Here is a 20,037-nt window from a genome sequence, read left to right on the forward strand (position 1 = left end):
CTCTGTAGAAACGCTTCCCACCCACACTGCTTGGTACCTCGTCTGAGCTGCTGTGACTTAGATTACCATAGTAACTAGTCTATCATGCAAAACAGCAGATACCAACCATTGAAATACTTTGTATAGTTCAAGACTTACGTAAATGGGAAAACATCACTGCACATCATAATGGCAGCTACAGTTTAAAGTTAAAGTTAAAGTACCAATGATTGTCACACACACACTAGGTGTGGTGAAATGTGTCCTTTGCATTTGACCCATCCCCTTGTTCACCCCCTGGGAGGTGAGGGGAGCAGTGGGCAGCAGCGGTGCCGTGCCCGGGAATCATTTTTGGTGATTTAACCCCCAATTCCAACCCTTGATGCTGAGTGCCAAGCAGGGAGGTAATGGGTCCCATTTTTATAGTCTTTGGTATGACGCGGCCGGGGTTTGAACTCACAACCTACCGATCTCAGGGCGGACACTCTAACCACTGGGCCACTGAGTAGTGTGTATCTTAAAGTGTCCGGCGGGCCAGATTGAAAAGCCTTACGGGCTGCATGTGGCCCCCGGGCCTTAATTTGCCCAAGTCTATTGTAACAACTATGTTAACGTTTTTGATAGCACCAAGAGGATTTTGTGTATGTGCGCGTATACTTGTATAGCGCTTTTCTACCTTCAAGGTACTCAAAGCGCTTTGACACTATTTCCACATTCACCCATTCACACACACATTCACATACTGATGACGGGAGCTGCCATGCAAGGTGCTAACCATGACCCATCAGGACGGGTCCCATTTTTATAGTCTTTGGTATGACTCGGCCGGGGTTTGAACTCACAACCTACCGTGTCTTGCTCAAGGACACAATGGACGTGACTAGGTTGGTAGAAGCTGGGGATCGAACCATGAACCCTCAGGTTGCTGGCACGGCCACTCTCCCAACTGCGCCACGCCGTCCCTTTATGTTTGTTTGATTGTAAAAAAATTAAATAAATACACACGCACACACTATGTTCAACGTCAAAGTGTGCATTCTTTTACTAAAATAGGGACTTTTGTCGAGGCTAGAAACAATTATTCATGTTTACATTGTTTCTTATGGGGACCTATGCTGCACTATACAAACTTTTCAATTTACGAACCATGTTAAAGAACCAACTAAGTTCGTAAATCGAGGTTGCACTGTATGTCCGCTTTACTAAATGAATCATCTTTACCTCCATTGTGGCGAATAAACTGTACAGTAAGAGCAAGCAGGAGCAGCCATGCTAACCACTAAGCTTGTCACTAAGCGAGCTTGAAACAAGACAAGAAATAAGTTACAGCAGAAAGTATGCAGATATTAACAGGACATTAACGTGTAGATTAATACGAGTCTAGAGAGAGGATAACATTAAAATTGTTGGTGTTTAGCGGCCAGGAGAACACATGGCGGATCGATGCATATATCACTAGTGTCGATACCAAGGGTATTATCAGTATCAGTGTTTAGATCGATATTTTCATTTTCACCCAAAACATTTTTTGTCGTTTTTGTTAATAGATGATATTTGTCTATTACCTGACTGCTTCAATGTTAGCTACCTCTTTTTGTTTTTAATGTACATTTTCTACTGGATCTACTTCTTATTTTATGCTGCACTTTTTTTGCTGCAGCTGTTACATATACTGTAATATTGTACATGGTAATTGAGATTTGTTATATATTATATAATAATATAATATATCAGTATACATTATATACTGTATAGATAATATGTAAATTCCGTCCATAAAAGTTATGAACAGAATCGGTGACAAAGGGCAGCCTTGGCGGAGTCCAACCCTCACTGGAAACGTGTCCGACTTACTGCCGGCAATGCGGACCAAGCTCTGGCACTGAGCATACAGGGAGCGGACTGCCACAATCAGACAGTCCGATACCCCATACTCTCTGAGCACTCCCCACGGGACTTCCCGAGGGACACGGTCGAATGCCTTCTCCAAGTCCACAAAACACATGTAGACTGGTTGGGCAAACTCCCATGCACCCTCAAGGACCCTGCCGAGAGTATAGAGCTGGTCCACAGTTCCACGACCAGGACGAAAACCACATTGTTCCTCCTGAATCCGAGGTTCGACTATCCGGCGTAGCCTCCTCTCCAGTACACCCGAATAGACCTTACCGGGAAGGCTGAGGAGTGTGATCCCACGATAGTTAGAGCACACCCTCCGGTTCCCCTTCTTAAAGAGAGGAACCGCCACCCCAGTCTGCCAATCCAGAAGTACCGCCCCCGATGTCCACACGATGCTGCACAGTCTTGTCAACCAAGACAGCCCCACAGCATCCAGAGCCTTAAGGAACTCAGGGCGGATCTCATCTACCCCCGGGGCCTTGCCACCGAGGAGCTTTTTAACTACCTCAGCAACCTCAGCCCCAGAAATAGGAGAGCCCACCACAGACTCCCCAGGCACTGCTTCCTCATAGGAAGGCGTGTTGGTGGGATTGAGGAGGTCTTCGAAGTATTCCCTCCACCGATCCACAACATCCGCAGTCGAGGTCAGCAGAACACCATCCTCGCCATACACGGTGTTGATAGTGCACTGCTTTCCCTTCCTGAGGCGGCGGATGGTGGTCCAGAATTGCTTCGAAGCCGTCCGGAAGTCGTTTTCCATGGCTTCCCCAAACTCCATTTTTAGTCTACTATATACCTTTTGTTTTCGCCCTCTTTTTGTGCCCTTGTGTGCATTATCCTTTCCATCCTTTGTAACTGAGCTACTGTGTGGAACAATTTCCCTTGTGGATCATTTAAAGTTAGTCTAAGTCTAATGTAAGAATAACAAATTCAGTGAATAATTCCCTGGACACCAGCAGACTTTGAGGGCAACAACCAAAGGATTTAAATAAGAAATAGTAGATTTTGCTTTTGTTTAGTTCTTGTGTACAATTGACTTTGTTTTGATCAAAAAATTGTATGTAAGAAAAGAGAATATGAAATAATAATATATTAACAATGATATAAACTCAAATTCTGGCTACTTTATATTTGTCTTACTTTTGTTGCTCAAAAACACCCAAAAGTGTAGGGCGGTTTAAGGATATTAAAGGGTGCCTTTAGCCCCAATAAAAAGGCCTATTGACACCATTAATTTGAACACTTGATGAAACTAAGACAAAAACATGTAAATATTGCGGGCTTTCTGATTATGGAGTGCGCTATCTACTGGCACGTGCGTGGAAAGCCGCATCCGGTGATCAATGATGGGCATGTATACATGCCAAAGGGAACGGGTTTACAATTACATAATTTAGATATGTTAATATAACAGTTCAAAAACCTAAATAAATAGGATTTTTACATGTGTTTTAAAAAGCTAGTTTCCACTAAATGATGTCAATAATTAATTCTTCAGTGCATGTTTGGTGGCGACATTAGGCTTAGGGTGGGTTGGGTGTTTTTTAAAAGTTTAATGATAATAAATAAAGATTATTAAACATTGAGACCACAAAAAGCCTAAAGCCCTGGGCATAGTATAGTTTAGTACAATGCAGAAGTGAGGTTTTCTTAATTCTAATGTTTTAAAAACATGAACAGTCAACATATATGTCTTCTAAATTCCATGGTTGTGGTTTGGGGCGTGACATACCAAACTCCAGCAGCACACGGACAGTGGATGGGTCGTCAGCCAGCGTGGCGTAGTGGAGCGCGGTGCAGCCTCGAAAACCCGCCCTGCTGCTGAGTCTGCTGCTGAATTCATCCTCTCTGGACACCAGAACTGCAAGGGAGGAACAGAGACCTGAAAGTTACCAGGGATATTAAGTCCTTCAACAAAAGCCCTCTTGTCTATTTTGTTGGTAAAAACTTAGGTTAGATGACCAAATGGCCCAGAGCAGACATCAAATTTTGGAGGATCCAGCACACTTACTTCAGCTGATCTATCATAAATTAAAAAAGACGCTATTAGAGTATTCATCTTTGGTCGCCATTTAATGGTAACTGTATAGGTTTTTTTTTTTTTAAACTTACCAATATAGTTAGTGTATTCTAGTGATAAATATGTTTTATATAATATCATTTTAGTTTGTATTGCTTTATGTAAAAATGCCCGAAATGTGCCGAAAGTTCGAAATTCAACCATGGAAGCATGACGGAGATTTTGTAAAACAATCTTGCCTTCCTTCATACTCCATCCAAATGAGCCATGTGACATTTTTCCAGCTTGTGACATCAGCGAATATATCCATATATGGTAGAGATTTACCCCAATAGCTTTGTGCGAGTCTGCCATTGTAGTCCAACATTGTACACAATGGGTTCCTCATTTGTCTCTATACTTTTACTGTGAGACAGACTTGCTCATACTTATATCTGTCAGTAGACACCACATGGAAGCGCTAAAAACTACAACATGGCTGACGGGGAGGAGACGCAGTCGAAGTGAAAGCACATAAATAAATCTGCCTTTCACTACACGATCGGTACCGGAAGACAAGATCGGTTAACGCATGCACAGAGACTATGGCAGTTACGTGTGTGCACGCCGTCACTGTTTTTTAGCAATCTTAATTTCAATAACAATGTAATATAGGACATTACATACAAAACAAAAATAACGTTATTCAACAATACAGTATTTTGAAACCGTACAGATCCATGCAGAAACCCAAACAATTTGCTCAGCGGCCCTAAATGTCAAATATAACCGATCTTTTTTTCTTACTTTATTTACTTCAAGTAAATCAATTTACAAAACTGACAATTTAAAAGTCTATTTTTTGTTAGGCCGATGCTATAAATCAAAGTGAAGTGCCACTTTGAAAAAAATCAACATTTAAAAAAGAAATTACTCGATGGGAGTCATTCATTGCAAATACAGAAGAGTGAAAGTGATTGAAATTGTGGCGATAAATAATACTCTCTGATTTCTTGAAGCTACCCCTTGTTAATTGTGTGAACGCTCCAAAGCATTCACACATAAGGTTTTCTACATCAAAATTAATCTATTTATTAAACTACTTCTTCTTCTTCTTCTTCACCAGATTTTAGCGCGCTCTAACTTCCACATTTTTCATCCGATTCAAACCGTTCCAACTTCAACCTCTTCAGCTTATTCGGGAATCGTGGGCTTTCTCTTGACAAATTCCAAAAATTCCCAGATTTCCCGGTTTTCGGGCACATTTTTCCCCATTTAAAATGAATTGGCCATTTTTCAAACTTTCACCATTTCCACATTTTACAACCTATTCATACAATTCCACCTTCAACACATTCCACCATTCTGGAAATTTAAACTACCCTTTTTCCAAGTTCAAAAAAATTCCAGGATTTTCCAGAATTCCTGGTTTTCTAAAGCCCTATTTCCACCCTTTTTTCTGGCAACTACTCCTTCCACATTTTCAACGCATTTTAACCGTTCCATCGTCCAAACATTCCTCTTAATTAGGACAAAAAACTAAGTTGTTTTTTGAACTGGAAAAATTCCCGGTTTTCCTGAAATTCCAGGAATTCCGTAATACCATTTTTCAATTCAACATATTACTACTTCAACATTTCTCGACTGATTTGGGAAATTTCAACACCAACCAATTCAACTCATTCAAACCATTCAAGTTTTTTACCATTTTCAAAAAAATTCCCGCTTTACCCAAAATTCCCAATTTTTGTGGAAATTCCCATTGAATTTCTTCATAGTTCCACAATTCCCACATTTTTCATCTGATTCAAACCGTTCCAACTTCAAAATATTCAGCCTGTTCAGGAATTGTGTGCTCGACTTCAACAATTAGTCATTTTGAAGTTCAACTTCAGCATTGGAGCATTCACACGCTCGTCATGTCCGTTGTGTCCTGAGCAAGACACTTCACCCTTGCTCCTGATGGGTGCTGGTTAGCGCCGTGCATGGCAGCTCCCTCCATCAGTGTGTGAATGTGTGTGTGAATGGGTAAATGTGGAAGTAGTGTCAAAGCGCTTTGAGTACCTTGAAGGTAGAAAAGCGCTATACAAGTACAACCCATTTATTTAATTCCTTCAGGAATTGCTTCATCTAGTTGTTATATTCTTGTTCTCTCTTTCTCTCGTCACTCTTTTTATACAAAACAGAAGCTCAGTTGTAAAAAAAAAAAAAATGCTAAAAAGGAAATCGTGTCTTCCAGTACCAATAGTGTAGTGACACCGCCCACAAAAGAGAGCATCCTGAAGAGACGGTCAGAGAACAGCTTGAAGATGATCTGTAAAACATAATCTATGCAACATTTTGACCAAAAAAACACCATTACATGTTATGTAGACTGCAGAGAAGTGTTCGTACTAGCTTATATTCACACATTGCTTAATTACCTTATTTTACCGCTTGCATCGATATGCTGAAAGTTTGGTTTCGTGCAGGCATGCTGAACATGTAAGGATTGGTGATTATTTTTATTTTAGGAAGAGGGTTTCTGTTTTTTCTATTGTTCTCAATTTTTTTTTAAATTAAAAAACGTGCATGCATTAAAGAGGAACTATATATTTATTTTTTTATTTTGCCTCTCCTTCACAATCCTTATGTAAGACAGAAACACATACGATTTTCTTTTTCTGTGCATTCTAACTCTTAAATAAACTCTAGTAAAAGTCAGCTAACAAAGGAGCAAAAAATGCGCCTATAAAGCGCTCTAAAAAGACCTTCAAAAACCTCCATAAAAGTTTTATATACATGCTGTAAAATGTAGTAACAGGCATTCATAATAACATGTAATTTATTTAACTAATTTTAAGCATACGGCGACATATGATTTTCACACGTTCGCTTTTTCCTGCAACAACTACAACACTACTACTAATCATGACAGACTTCATGAGAGCCAACAAAAACTACTTTGGGACAATTATGATCCAGAATACTTTATTTTTGCGCCTGAATATAAAAAGGGTGATCTAAAAGTTTCAGAAGAAAAAAATAAAATAAAACTACTAACATAATAAAACAATCACTTACAGTACGATATCTGCTCTCACTGGGATGTCGATTGATGGAATGTTCATATTTCTCGTTTAGAAGAAGAGTTCATCATAATCCTCATACAGGTAAAAAATTTAAAATAAATAAGGAAAAAGAAGTTGGCGCAAACAAGCATTTTTTTCGTGTGTCTCCAGGCATTAAAGTAAAAGTTTACCAATTTCTTGGTTGATTGCCAAATACTTCTACTATCTAGGTTAGAGGTGTGATTTAGAATATAGAATTAACTCAACTCAATATGTCAATATAGCAGCATAAGCTAGTTTGCTCTCTGTGATCACGGCACCACTAAAAAAAGTTTGTCTGCCTTAGCAATTGTATTAACAATATCAATAATACTTGGTTAATATTCAGGTAAATGGAGTATTGGAGGCAGTTTTGGGATTATTTTTTTATAGGGCTTTATGGGCAGAATAGTGTACCCTCATTAGCTACATTGTTAGCCACCTTGTACGTGTTGTATTTTATGACTTAGAACGCATAAAAAAAGAAAATCATAAGTGTTCTTGTCTTACATAGGAATTGTAAATGACAGGGAAAATTCCCCCCAAAAAAGTGCAGTTCCCCTTTAAGACATAAACAGCAATACTATATGCACACTAGTGTTGTCCCGATACCAATATTTTAGTACCAGTATCGGTACCAAAATGTATTTCAATACTTTTTGGTACTTTGATACTTTTCTAAATAAATTGGACCACAAACAATGGCATTATTGGCTTTATTTTAACAAAAAATATCACGGTACATTAAACATGTTTCTTATTGCCAGTTTGTCCTTAAATAAAATAGTGATACTAGACAACTTTTCTTTTATTAGTAAGTAAGCAAACAAAGGCTCCTAATTTAGTCTGCTGACGTATGCAGTAACATATTGTGTCATTTTCCATTCTACTATTTTGTCAAAATTATGGAGGTACACGTAGTAGAAAATTAATTATTAACCTACTTGTTCATTTACTGTTAATATCTCCTTGCTTTCTCTTTAACGTGTTCTATCTACACTTCTGTTAAAATGTAATAAATCACTTATTCTTCTGTTGTTCGGATGCTTTACATTACTTTTGGATGATACCACAAATGTAGGTATCGATGCACAAGTAGTTACAGGATCATACATTGGTCATATTCAAAGTCCTCATGTGTCCAGGGACGTATTTCCTGAGTTTATAAACATAGTATAAATTCTAAAAAAACAAAAGAAGATTTTGTGATGCTAAAAAAGATTGATATAATCAAAGTAGTATCGACTAGATACGCTCTTGTACTTGGTATCATTACAGTGGATGTCAGGTGTAGATCCACCAATAGCGTTTGTTTACATTGTGACCCCGGTGAGCTACGATGTGTATACTGAAGCATGTTTAGCTACTCCTCGTCCTGCAGGGATGATACTGGTAAGAAACTTACTTTATTTGTCACCATGGAGGCAAGGATTAGTGATTTAGAAGTAGCTAAAACACTGCAGACTGGGGCTGGACTTTAGCCGCTAGCTAGCTAGCCATGTCTTAAAGCACCTCTTCCTGAGGGCGTTTCAGTGTTATAGCTTCACCTTTATCGTCAGTTTTTACGCCAAAATGCGTCCGTTCTCTCTTTTCTGTCTACACACATTGTCTGCTTTTAAGTACTCAGTGATTGTGCGCTGCCGAACATGCTCGTCTGCTCGTAAAAGCAGCTATGACACGGCGTGACGACGACGGGGGGTCGCTGACCGGTACTTTTTAGAGGCGGTATAGCACCGAATATGATTCATTAGTATCGCGGTACTATACCAATACCGGTATACCGTACAACCCTAATTCACTCAAAGTATGAAAAACAAGTATTGAAATAGTTCCACTCTGACGCCTGTTTCTGTTTTGTTACGTTTCCAGGCGCTAAAATGCCACCAGTCTTGTGTGCATATGCAAGAAAAACAACTTTTCCATTTTCACCTGAAAAGTAGTAGTGTGAGAACTCTTTCCAAATTGAAAAGTAAAGTATTTATGCTCAATATAAGAGCACAACAGCAGCAGCAGCAGCGTACCAGACTGCAATATTGTCTTTCATGTTTCGCATAGTTCATTTTCACAGTTGGGCTTGTTCAAAATGAACATGTGAACAGTGTCTTTTTTACTCCGCTCCTTAGTAATAACAGACATATTGTTTTCTTCTTCCCCTTTCCATAAGAGCACTCATCTTGTGCCACTCCATCATCCTGTTGTATTTTTCTTTTTCCGCCTCCTTCCTCTCTTCTTTGGCATTCATCAATTCCCTTCACCACTTGCACACTCATCTTCCCCCCCCCAACCCACACTCTCTATCCCAATAACTTTGTCTCATCCATTTCCCGGCTTCCTCTCCCTCATCAATCCCACCCTATATCACAGCATCTTCTCCTCCATCTTTAACTTTGCTCTATCCATCCCCATGTTCTTCTCGCTCCCCACCGTTTCTTCCCCTGCATCTTTTCTTCCTTCTTCCTTTTCCTGCACCCTACTCTCTAAAAACAGTTTCTCTCTGCAGTATGTGTGTGTGCGTGTGTGTGTGAGAGAGAGAGAGAGAGACAGAGAGAGGCAGGCCGGATAATCATAGCTAACCCAATAAAGCGTCGCACAGGCCCCCCTAGCCCATCCATCAGTGTGCATCTGGGAAACGCTTCCCCACGCTATGCTGGCCCCACGTGGACTCAAACCTGACAGCCATATAAATGTCTGCAATATACATATCCCATATAAATATGTCTGCAGAAACCCAACACAGGCTGGGGAGGGGGCCGAGTGTGTGTCTGTGCCACCCTGTTTGTGCGTGAGTGTGTGTGAGGAGAAAACAAATAACACGTGCAGAGAACATATACAATGAATAATACAGAAGAAATAAAATGTGCATATATGCTAATATTTATGCAAATCACAATGTTGCATGGTTTCCATTTGTAAACTAGTGTAATATCGCAGCCACATATAACAAATGCTACACATTTGCACACTTTTTTTTTCTTTACCTTCCAGTGAGTGGATTCCTTTCTCCCTCGAGGTGTCATAAACATTGTTGAAGTGATCTCCAGCATTCGGGTCAGCACCGGCTTCAAGCAGAACCTTCACCACACTGGTGGGGAACAAACAAAAAGACAAAAAAAAATGATATGGGATACTTTATGCTAACAACTGAATCAGTCAAACAAAACAAAAACATGATCATGGACTCACAATGACATCGAGTAATAAAACATTTCGACATTGAAGGTTAAGGGTCTATTACAGGGATGTCAAACGTACAGCCCGCGAGCCGAACTAAGCCCGCCAACAAGTTTTACCAGGCCCCCGAGATGAGTTTTTCAAGTATAAAAATGAACTAACCAGCTCAGTGGCCTTGTGGTTAGAGTGTCCGCCCTGAGACTGGGACGTTGTGAGTCATATCAAAGACTACAAAAAATGGGACCCATTACCTCCTTGCTTGTCACTCAGCATCAAGGGTTGGAATTGGGGGTTAAATCACCAAATTATTCCCGAGCGCGGCGCACACTGCTGCTCACTGCTCCCATCACCTCCCAGGGGGTGAACATGGGGATGGATCAAATGCAGAGGACAAATTTCATCACACCTAGTGTGTGTGTGACAATCGTTGGGACTTTAACTTTAGGACTAGGGCTGGGCGATATGGCCTTTTTTTAATATCTCAATATTTTTAGGCCATGTCACGATACACGATATATATATCTCGATATTTTGCCTTAGCCTTGAATGAACACTTGATGCATATAATCACAGCAGTATGATGATTCTATGTGTCTACATTAAAACATTCTTGTTCATACTGCATTAATATATGCTCATTTTAAACTATCATGCAGAGAGGGAAATCACAACTAAGTAAATTTACCAAAACAGTATTTATTAAACAGTTATTAAGCAGAGGCACATACATTCATGTCATTTCAAAACAGAAAGTGTAAGATTGTCAGAGACATTTTAAAACGAGCTATTAGTACACTTTTGTGCATGATGTCACTAAGTTGACATATCAAAACAACACTAAATTAAAGTGCACTTTTTGTACAGAACGCCACTGCAATAGTTTAAAACAAAGTGCACTTTTGTGCATGATGCCACACAAGATATTTCAATAACTGTCAAATAAAAATGAGCTGCATAATAGGAAATCAAATAGTGTATGTGCTTCGCTATGTGGTAGGTTCTTGCGGACGTTATCTCCTTCTGTTGTTCACTATTTTTTTCATACGGTGTTGATGTGGAAATGGTTGCCTCGGCATTTTGTGGGTGTGGCACTGAATGGAGATGTTGACATGCGGCGTTTCAAGCACTCTTCATTCTCTAGCGGGTGACTTTTCAAATGATGCTACATTTTAGCAGTAATGCTACTTTTTTGTAGCAACGCTTTTCCCCCACACTTGACAAATTATGGTTGTCTGTTCGACATATTCCCCCTTGAAGCCAAACCACCGCCAGACGATGGACCCCCTGCTGTTTTTCTTAGGAATTAATTCTTCCTTTATATGTTACCAGATTCGCACCTTCTCTCTCTCGTATTACCACTCGCACCACAGCCAACGTTACCCATGCTGCTACCTCTCTGCTCCGCGAGGGCGTATACGTATGTGACGTATGTAAGAAGGTGCGCTTGCTGTCTGTGAGAAGGAGAGACAAGAAAGAGTGAGAAGAGCCTGTAGTGTAATGCCCGCAGCTAAAAGCAACTGCGTGAGAACGTATACTCAAATATCACGATATAGTCATTTTCTATATCGCACAGAGACAAACCCGCGATATATCGAGTATATCGATATATCGCCCAGCCCTATTTAGGACTTTAACTTTTTAAACATTTTGGATGACAGAAACTGCTGTTCTAAATGTATCCACTGGATGTCGCAATAGCAATTCTTTGTATCTCCTGCCGCAAGACCGTGCATGACTTCTGAGGAGGCGGAGCTATATGTCGTGTTAAGACAGAGACAACATTTCCATGTTTGGATACTACGTACTTCTGCTGCTTATTAGGGATAGTAATGATAAAACACGTGGATTGTTACGTTCATGCGTTGATTGTCAAAGATGTTGTTAGCAATGTAACCTGTGACATTTCTACCCAAATAAATGCTTTGGATAATCGGTACATTTGGTGTTGTACTTATAACCGGGGACACATTTTCTCGACACGCATTAATATGCAGAAATAAAAAGTATCTCCTTCAAACTTCATGTTTGATTATCAAAATGTGTCCAAAATTACAGGTTTTGTTGTAAATGATGCTACATATGTGCAGAATAAAGTACATGATGTTAGTACATCAGTTGAGGAAAATGAGTACCGTATTTTTCGGACTATAAGTCGCAGTTTTTTTCATAGTTTGGCCGGGCTCCAGTGCGACTTATATATGTTTTTTTCCTTCTTTATTATGCATTTTCGGCAGGTGCGACTTATACTCCGGTGCGACTTATACTCAGAAAAATACGGTAAATCTCGATTCCACCTATTTGACTGATGAACATTATCACATCATTTATTTAGAAAGTATAAATAACGACAAATTAAGATAACTTGGTCAACTTTGAAATTCAATTTAGACCTGAAGGCATTGCGAGGCAGACACAACAGGTGCTCCCATTTTTACTTGATTGAGGTTTATGATAAATTCATCCTCTAAATGGAGAACACAAGTCTTGTGCTGAAAGATATAAACATCCCTTCAGTCAGCATACCAATGAAAGCGAACATTGTACAGTTTTATTATGTTTGTAGTTTGTATTTCTTTTTCAGCTACAGTACATGATGTTTAGTGTTTCACGATATAGTTAGATCTGCTTATCACTCAGTTTCTAAAACTTGTAGCTCATCCTCCCTATGTTCTGCCTCAAAACCAGAAAGTTCTGTTTCATCATGTGTCCAAAAGTAGTCGTCGTCTATCACAAAGTCTGCCATAATTTTTAGTAGTTGTTAATGTTGTGATGCGCTCTGTTAAATCAATGTTCCACCGTAATGCTTAAAATGACCAAAATACGTAAATACCCCATGTTATTATGAATGTGTCTGTTACTACATTACATATATACTTACGGCATGCTTGTAAAAAGTTGGAGGTTTTGGTATTTTTTTTTAGAGCACTCAATAGGTGGAATAGATTGAATACCCATTTCCTGCATTGTTAGCCACCTATTGCTAGCGTTTATTTATTTAGAATGCATTAAAAAAGAAAGACATGTGTGACCTCGTCTCACATAGGAATTGTGAATGACAGGAAAAAGAAAAGAAAACAGTGCAGTTCCCCTTTGAAGGGATCATATATTGCAGTGTTTTTCAACTAGTATGCCGTGAGATACAGTCTGGTGTGCCGAGGGAGATTATCTAATTTCACCTATTTGGGTTAAAAATATTTTTTGCTAACCAGTAATTATAGTCTGAAAATTATGTGTTGTTGTTGAGTGTCAGTGCTGTCTAGAGCGCGGCAGAGTAACTGTGTAATACTCTTCCATATCAGTAAGTGGCAGCCGGTAGCTAATTGCTCTGTAGATGTCGAAAACAGCGGGAGGCAGTGTGCAGGTAAAAAAGGTGTCTAATGCTTAAACAAAAAAAAATAAACAAAAGGTGAGTGCCACTAAAAAAAGGCATTGAAGCTTAGGGAAGGCTATGCAGAACGAAACTAAAACTGCAATGGCTACGAAGTAAACAAAAACAGAAGGCTGGACGACAGCAAAGACTTACTGTGGAAAAAGAACATGACATGACAATCAACAATGTCCCCACAAAGAAGGATAAAAACAACAGAAATATTCTTGATTGCTAAAACAAAGTAGATGCGGGAAATATCGCTCAAAGGAAGACATGAAACTGCTACAGGAAAATACCAAAAAAAGAGAAAAAGCCACCATAATAGGAGCGCAAGAAAATAACTAAAATACTACACACAGGAGAACAGCAAAAAACTCAAAATAAGTCCCGGTGTGATGTGACAGGTGGTGACAGTACACCTACTTTGAGACAAGAGCTATATTGATGCATGTTTGGTTATGGTTTAAAGTCATATCCAACAATTGCGACAACAACTTTTTACTGTCAACTGAGTCTCGTTTTTTAATAACTTCTGCTGGTGGTGTGCCTCCGGATTTTTTCAACGCAAAAAATGTGCCTTGGCTCAAAAAAGGTTGAAAAACACTGATATATTGTGTTAAACCCACCACTGTCGAGCAAATGATGCGGATCTTGTGAATAAACATAGCACATGCATATGAAATAAGGCCAACAACTGCTCATTCAAGTCACACACAAAGACATAGAAAATAAAGACGACAACATTGACCATGACTCTTAGCCTGGTTGCCCTCTTGTCTGTCCCGTTACGGTGGACACAGTCCAGTGACCGCTACACACTGGTCTGCCTTGTCGTATGTGCATACGAGTATATTGCAGGGGCGAAGGGTCGGCCTTGTTTCCGGCAGGGTATGTGCATGTGTGTAGACCTTCATTGGAGCGTGCCACCTTAGAGAATAAACACACACTACCTCGGCAACACCACTTGACTGTGACCTAACGGACATTCCAGGTACTCTTTGTCTACAGGAATACGCGCACGCAAACATGCGTTTATGCTGCATATGCACAAGGGATGGAACGGTTTATTAAAAAAAAAAAAAAAGCCATATGCAAAAATAAGGAATGAAACAGTTTACGAAAAAAATCAGAACCATCCGGATGTTTTTTGTTTTTGTTCTACTATTTAGTTTGGAGCATTTGTGTCAGTAGTTCCGATCATATGCATGTGTATTGCGCAACATGATGATAAATAACACTGCCCCAGCGCCACTTAAGCACTTTGTCCAGTTTACATCTGCTTTGACAACTAGAAACACACGAGCCTCCACCAGGGGGCAGTGTAGCGTACCCAGATGTAAAACATCTTTTGCACAATCAGCCTTTTCATATAAAGCGATAAAGGAATGGAACGACCTCACAACAAACTTGAAAAGTCTATCAGATTACTCTTCATTCACAATTGAAGTTAAAAAGTGGCTTTGGAGCAATCAAAGCTGCTCACACGGTCACTAAGGTGGGCACTATGTTTGACACATCAACTTAATGTGTATTATATTTATCCATGAGAGCATTTTCGTTGTAAATTGTGAAGCATGTCTGTTAAAATCATGGTTGTTTTTACAAATGATGACAGATGTGAACAAGAGCATGTATTGTCTTTGTGTGATGATGTAAATGAGGTGTGGTTGTATTGTATATTAAGTATGTGTCAATGAAAGGGCATTTTAGGACCTTTCTTAATTTGATTACATGCTATAGTATGATTTTATTGTCATAATTTTATTGCATGATTTTTGTATCCCTTTAATTTAGGTAGCCAGGGACTGCAGATGGAAATGAGCTATTTAGCTATAATCTGGTACAGAACATATCTGTCTTTGAGCTTAATGTTTCTGTGCATTGTCCCTTCAAATACAGACTAAACTATTAAACTATATGTGAAGTAGAAGCATGAGCGGTGGAGCCTTTCGTGTTGTAGACATGGCGAGCGGAAAAGACAGACAGAGATAGAGGATGCATCCATGCATGGCCGGCCCAAGGGTTTTTGTGGCCCTAAACAAGATATTGTTTGTGGCCCCATTTCGGTCTTTAATATAACTCGTGTAACGCTAGGGGCTGACTGCAGCCTAGTGAGTATTTTAACACAGTTGTCCAAGGGGGAAAAGAAAGTGTTGGATATCTCCTACCGCAGCAAAGCTAATTAAAAACTGCTATGGTGTTTTGGCATTAATTGTAAAGTAAACAAAACACAATAAATGGGCAAAAACTATGAAAAAACAAATGTTCTTTAGACATTATGTCTTTGGGGAAAATGTTTGGCTACAATAAAAACTTAAATAGTACACCTTATTTAGGAAATACAGTCGTAAATCTGTCATGATGACGACGTTCGAAGCGATGTTAAATTAGCAATTTTCTCTAAGGGCTTTTGAATGGCTATGTCTGCAATGCTGCTAAACCAAACTAAAACTATTACAAAGAGTAATAGTCGACTCACCAAAGATAATTGTATCCAGGAGGTCATTCAGTTCATCAAAGTAGAACAGGCAATAATCACGTGCCCCCTGCCCTTAGTCCCCCATGGTTGTGGCCCTACACAACCACACTAGAGTGTTTATGCCAAGCATTGTGTGCGTCCAAGCATTGTTTGGGAGCACTTGAACCAAACCCGGGAAAAAAACATCCAGCGACCTGTTAAGCTTTTCAATCCAGCCTGCCGGACATTTCCAAATAATTTAAAAAAAACCTTTAACATCAAAACTACAGCCATCAATATGACTCGCAGTGTTGTTTTCAGATTGCCGTACGTCTTGAACTGTAGAAAGTATTCCAATGGTTGGAATCTGCGCTTTTTAAGTGATATACGGGTTATTATCTACGTCACAGCAGCTCAGAGAGGCACTAAGCAGTGTGGGCGGGGTTTTTTTCTAGAACACCAGCCTTAAACGTGGATGTCAGGGACAGACGCAGAAGCAGATTTTTACAACAAAGTTCTGTAGAAATGTGATATTATATCAGATTGCAGGTGTTTTTTGTTTTTTTTACCTATTTCACTATATTTGTCGCATTTTCGTTGCACTTTGATTGTAAAAGATGCCGACAGAGAAGAAAATATGTTAATATTCAGTGTTTTATTGTTCATAGTTATTAATATTGTAAATCCAAAATTTTTTATTTTCATGTACATTCTGGATGTTTCATTCAGTAAAAAAAATGTAATTCCTTTTCGTTTTTTGAGGTGGTCTGTCATAACATTTTTAGCATTCTATCAGTCAATATTGTGTGTTTACAGAATATATTATATATATATATATATATATATATATATATATATATATATATATATATATATATATTATTTATAATGTGAGTGTGAATGTTGTCTGTCTATCTGTGTTGGCCCTGCAATGAGGTGGCGACTTGTCCAGGGTGTACCCCGCCTCCCGCCCGAATGCAGCTGAGATGGGCTCCAGCACCCCCGCGACCCCGAAAAGGGACAAGCGGTAGGAAATGGATGGATGGATGGATAGACATAGACATATATATATATATATATATATATATATATATATATATATATATATATATATATATATATATAGATATAGATATATATATATATATATATAGATATATACACACACACATATATACATACACATCTTTACACACACACACACACACACACACACACACACACACACACACACACACACACACACACACACACACACAGTCGTGGTCAAAAGTTTACATACACTTGTAAAGAACATAATGTCATGGTTGTCGTTGAGTTTCCAATAATTTCTACAACTCTTATTTTTTTGTGATAGAGTGATTGGAGCACATACTTGTTTGTCACAAAAAACATTCATGAAGTGTGGTTCTTTTATGAATTTATTATGGGTCTACTGAAAATGTGACCAAATCTGCTGGGTCAAAAGTATACATACAGCAATGTTAATATTTGGTTACATGTCCCTTGGCAAGTTTCACTGCAATAAGGCACTTTTGGTAGCCATCCACAAGCTTCTGGTTGAATTTTTGACCACTCCTCTTGACAAAATCGGTGCAGTTCAGCTAAATTTGTTGGTTTTATGACATGGACTTGTTTCTTAAGCATTGTCCACACGTTTAAGTCAGAACTTTGGGAAGGCCATTCTAAAACCTTGATTTAGCCATTCCTTTACCACTTTGACGTGTGTTTGGGACATTGTACTGTTGGAACACCCAACTGCACCCAAGACCCATGATGATTTTAGTTTGTCCTGAAGAATTTGGAGGTAATCCTCCTTTTTCATTGTCCCATTTACGCTCTGTAAAGCACCAGTTCCATTGGCAGCAAAACCGGCCCAGAGCATAATACTCCCACCACCATGCTTGACGGTAGGTATGGTGTTCCTGGGATAAAAGGCCTCATCTTTTCTCCTCCATACATATTGCTGGGTATTGTGGCCAAACAGCCCAATTGTTGTTTCATCTGACATCACATGGACAAAGATAAGACGTTCTGGAGGAAAGTTCTGTGGTCAGATGAAACAAAAATTGAGCTGTTTGGCCACAATAAATATACATAAATATACATATATAAATTGATTCTTAAAAATGTTTATTAAAAAAATATTTAAAATAAAATTGTATGTAAATAAATATTGATTCTTAAAAATATTTGGAACAAATTGATTAAAAAAATTAACTTTTAAATAAAAACATGTATTAATACATTTTGAAAATGAGGAACCGATTCAGAATCGCAATAAATAAGAATAGCGAGTCAGATGATAATCGATTTTCCATCACCCCTACTGTAGGTACCACTGTGCTTATTATGAACTATGTAATAAAACATGTTGACCGGTGTCAGAGGCAGTTCCGAAACAGATGGCGATCAAGCTCAGGGGTTCCACATGATATCGGTTTCCCTTTGCTTGAAAAATGAAAGTTGGTAGTTTGATGTGTGTTACCGCGGGAGAGCGAAAGGCTGAGAACAGCCTGGCCAGGTCTTTGTGTCTGACCTTGCTGAGGGGGTCTAAAGGACTATCGGGGGGTCCCCTTTTGTTACTGTATCCCTGTGACTGGGACCGGCAAAGCGGGGGGCTGTGACCCACATAGGTCTCCCCTCTCACCCTTGCAAGCACTTCTACAAACAGACAAGACGCATCCTCAGAGACACCAAACTAACTATGGCCGGTCACACGAGGCTGGGCAGGACTGTGCAAAGAAATGAGGTGGTGTGAAGAAGGGTTAATGGCATCAGGAAGGTAAACAGGCGAGGATAAAGAGTGGAAAGCTGCGGAGGAGGATGAGGAGGAGGAATGGATGAAAGGATGGATGCAATGCTAAAAAGATGAAAGAATTAATTATCAGAAGGACAGTGCCAAACCTAATGAACTCTTGAGAAGAGTTTGTGTAGTTTTACTAATCAACTGATGATCAAGTGGCTAACTTTATTTGGGAGGAGTTGCAGCACTAATTGAGGCCAAGCGAAAAGACTTGCAGGGATTTGTTTGGTTGAACTCCCTATTTACAAAGGAAAAAGTTGAAAATTGCAACATCAGTGACTAGTTGACACAACTCACAGGAGATAGATGGCTTCATGGCTACAAAATACATAAGATAAAAAACAAGTACCGTATTTTCCGGACCACAGGGCGCACCGTCGATAAAATGGTCTATTTTTGAATCTGTTCTCATATATAAGGCGCACCAGATTATAGGGCGCATTAAAAGAGTCATATTATTATTGTTTTTCTAAATGTAAAACACTTCCTTGTGGTCTACATAACATGTAATGGTGGTTATTTGTCATAATGTTGCATCTTCAAGCCGCTTTCTGACAGTCCCTTCTGGATGCGCCGTTTTGTGGGCGGTCTTATTTACGTGGCTCACCTTCGACAGAGTCATCTCCCCGTCATCTTTGTTGTAGCGGTGTAACGTGCAAGGACGGGAGTGGAAGAAGTGTCAAAAGATGGAGCTAACTGTTTTAATGACATTCATCCGATAACAAGGCCGGAAATGTGTCCCGTGAAAAAACGTTCGACCGGAACTCTCAAATAACTAAAGTTCTTTGGGTGAATAATGTAAACTCACTATACCGGTATGTTTGAGCGCTTTCATGGCGAGTTTACTGAAAGATTTTAGTAAGAACTTTACACTACTTTAGATTAGAAATGGCAAAAGCGGAGGATGAATGTCCCACAACATGAAGATGGAGAAACAGAAAAAGCTTATCGACTACGGTGTCGCACGAACTACAAAGGCGGACACACGCAAATTTTCAGGACTTATGCAGATCCCAAATACACATCAACAGGTACCAGAAGGTAATAAAAGTTGCTTTTGCATAATATTGCGAAACAAAACGCCAGATAATATGTCTTACTTTATACACACACCATAATAATACTCCTATGTTGAAGCACATCAAGCGGTGCGGCTTCACAGCTTACCAAAGTCGTACTAAAACATTTTGATAGATTTTTGAGCGCTGTGTGTAATGTTCTATATTTTCAATGGAACATTTTAAATGTTGTTGTTGTTTACTTTAG

General features: G+C 39.3%; 1 protein-coding gene across 2 annotated transcripts in view; it reads right to left on the minus strand.

The window, feature by feature from the left end:
* clpb (ClpB family mitochondrial disaggregase) overlaps positions 1-20,037 on the minus strand; it is a 93,367-nt gene that overhangs the window by 50,362 nt on the left and 22,968 nt on the right. For both annotated transcript variants that reach the window (XM_061925757.1, XM_061925756.1), the window contains exons 4-5: positions 9,945-10,048; positions 3,611-3,739 (exon numbers count right to left, since the gene is read on the minus strand). In XM_061925757.1, coding sequence (XP_061781741.1) covers positions 3,611-3,739; positions 9,945-10,048 — 233 coding nt within the window. The remainder of the gene's footprint in view (positions 1-3,610; positions 3,740-9,944; positions 10,049-20,037) is intronic.

This window comes from Nerophis lumbriciformis, linkage group LG30 (assembly GCF_033978685.3).
Source record: "Nerophis lumbriciformis linkage group LG30, RoL_Nlum_v2.1, whole genome shotgun sequence".
Taxonomy (NCBI): Eukaryota; Metazoa; Chordata; class Actinopteri; order Syngnathiformes; family Syngnathidae; genus Nerophis; species Nerophis lumbriciformis.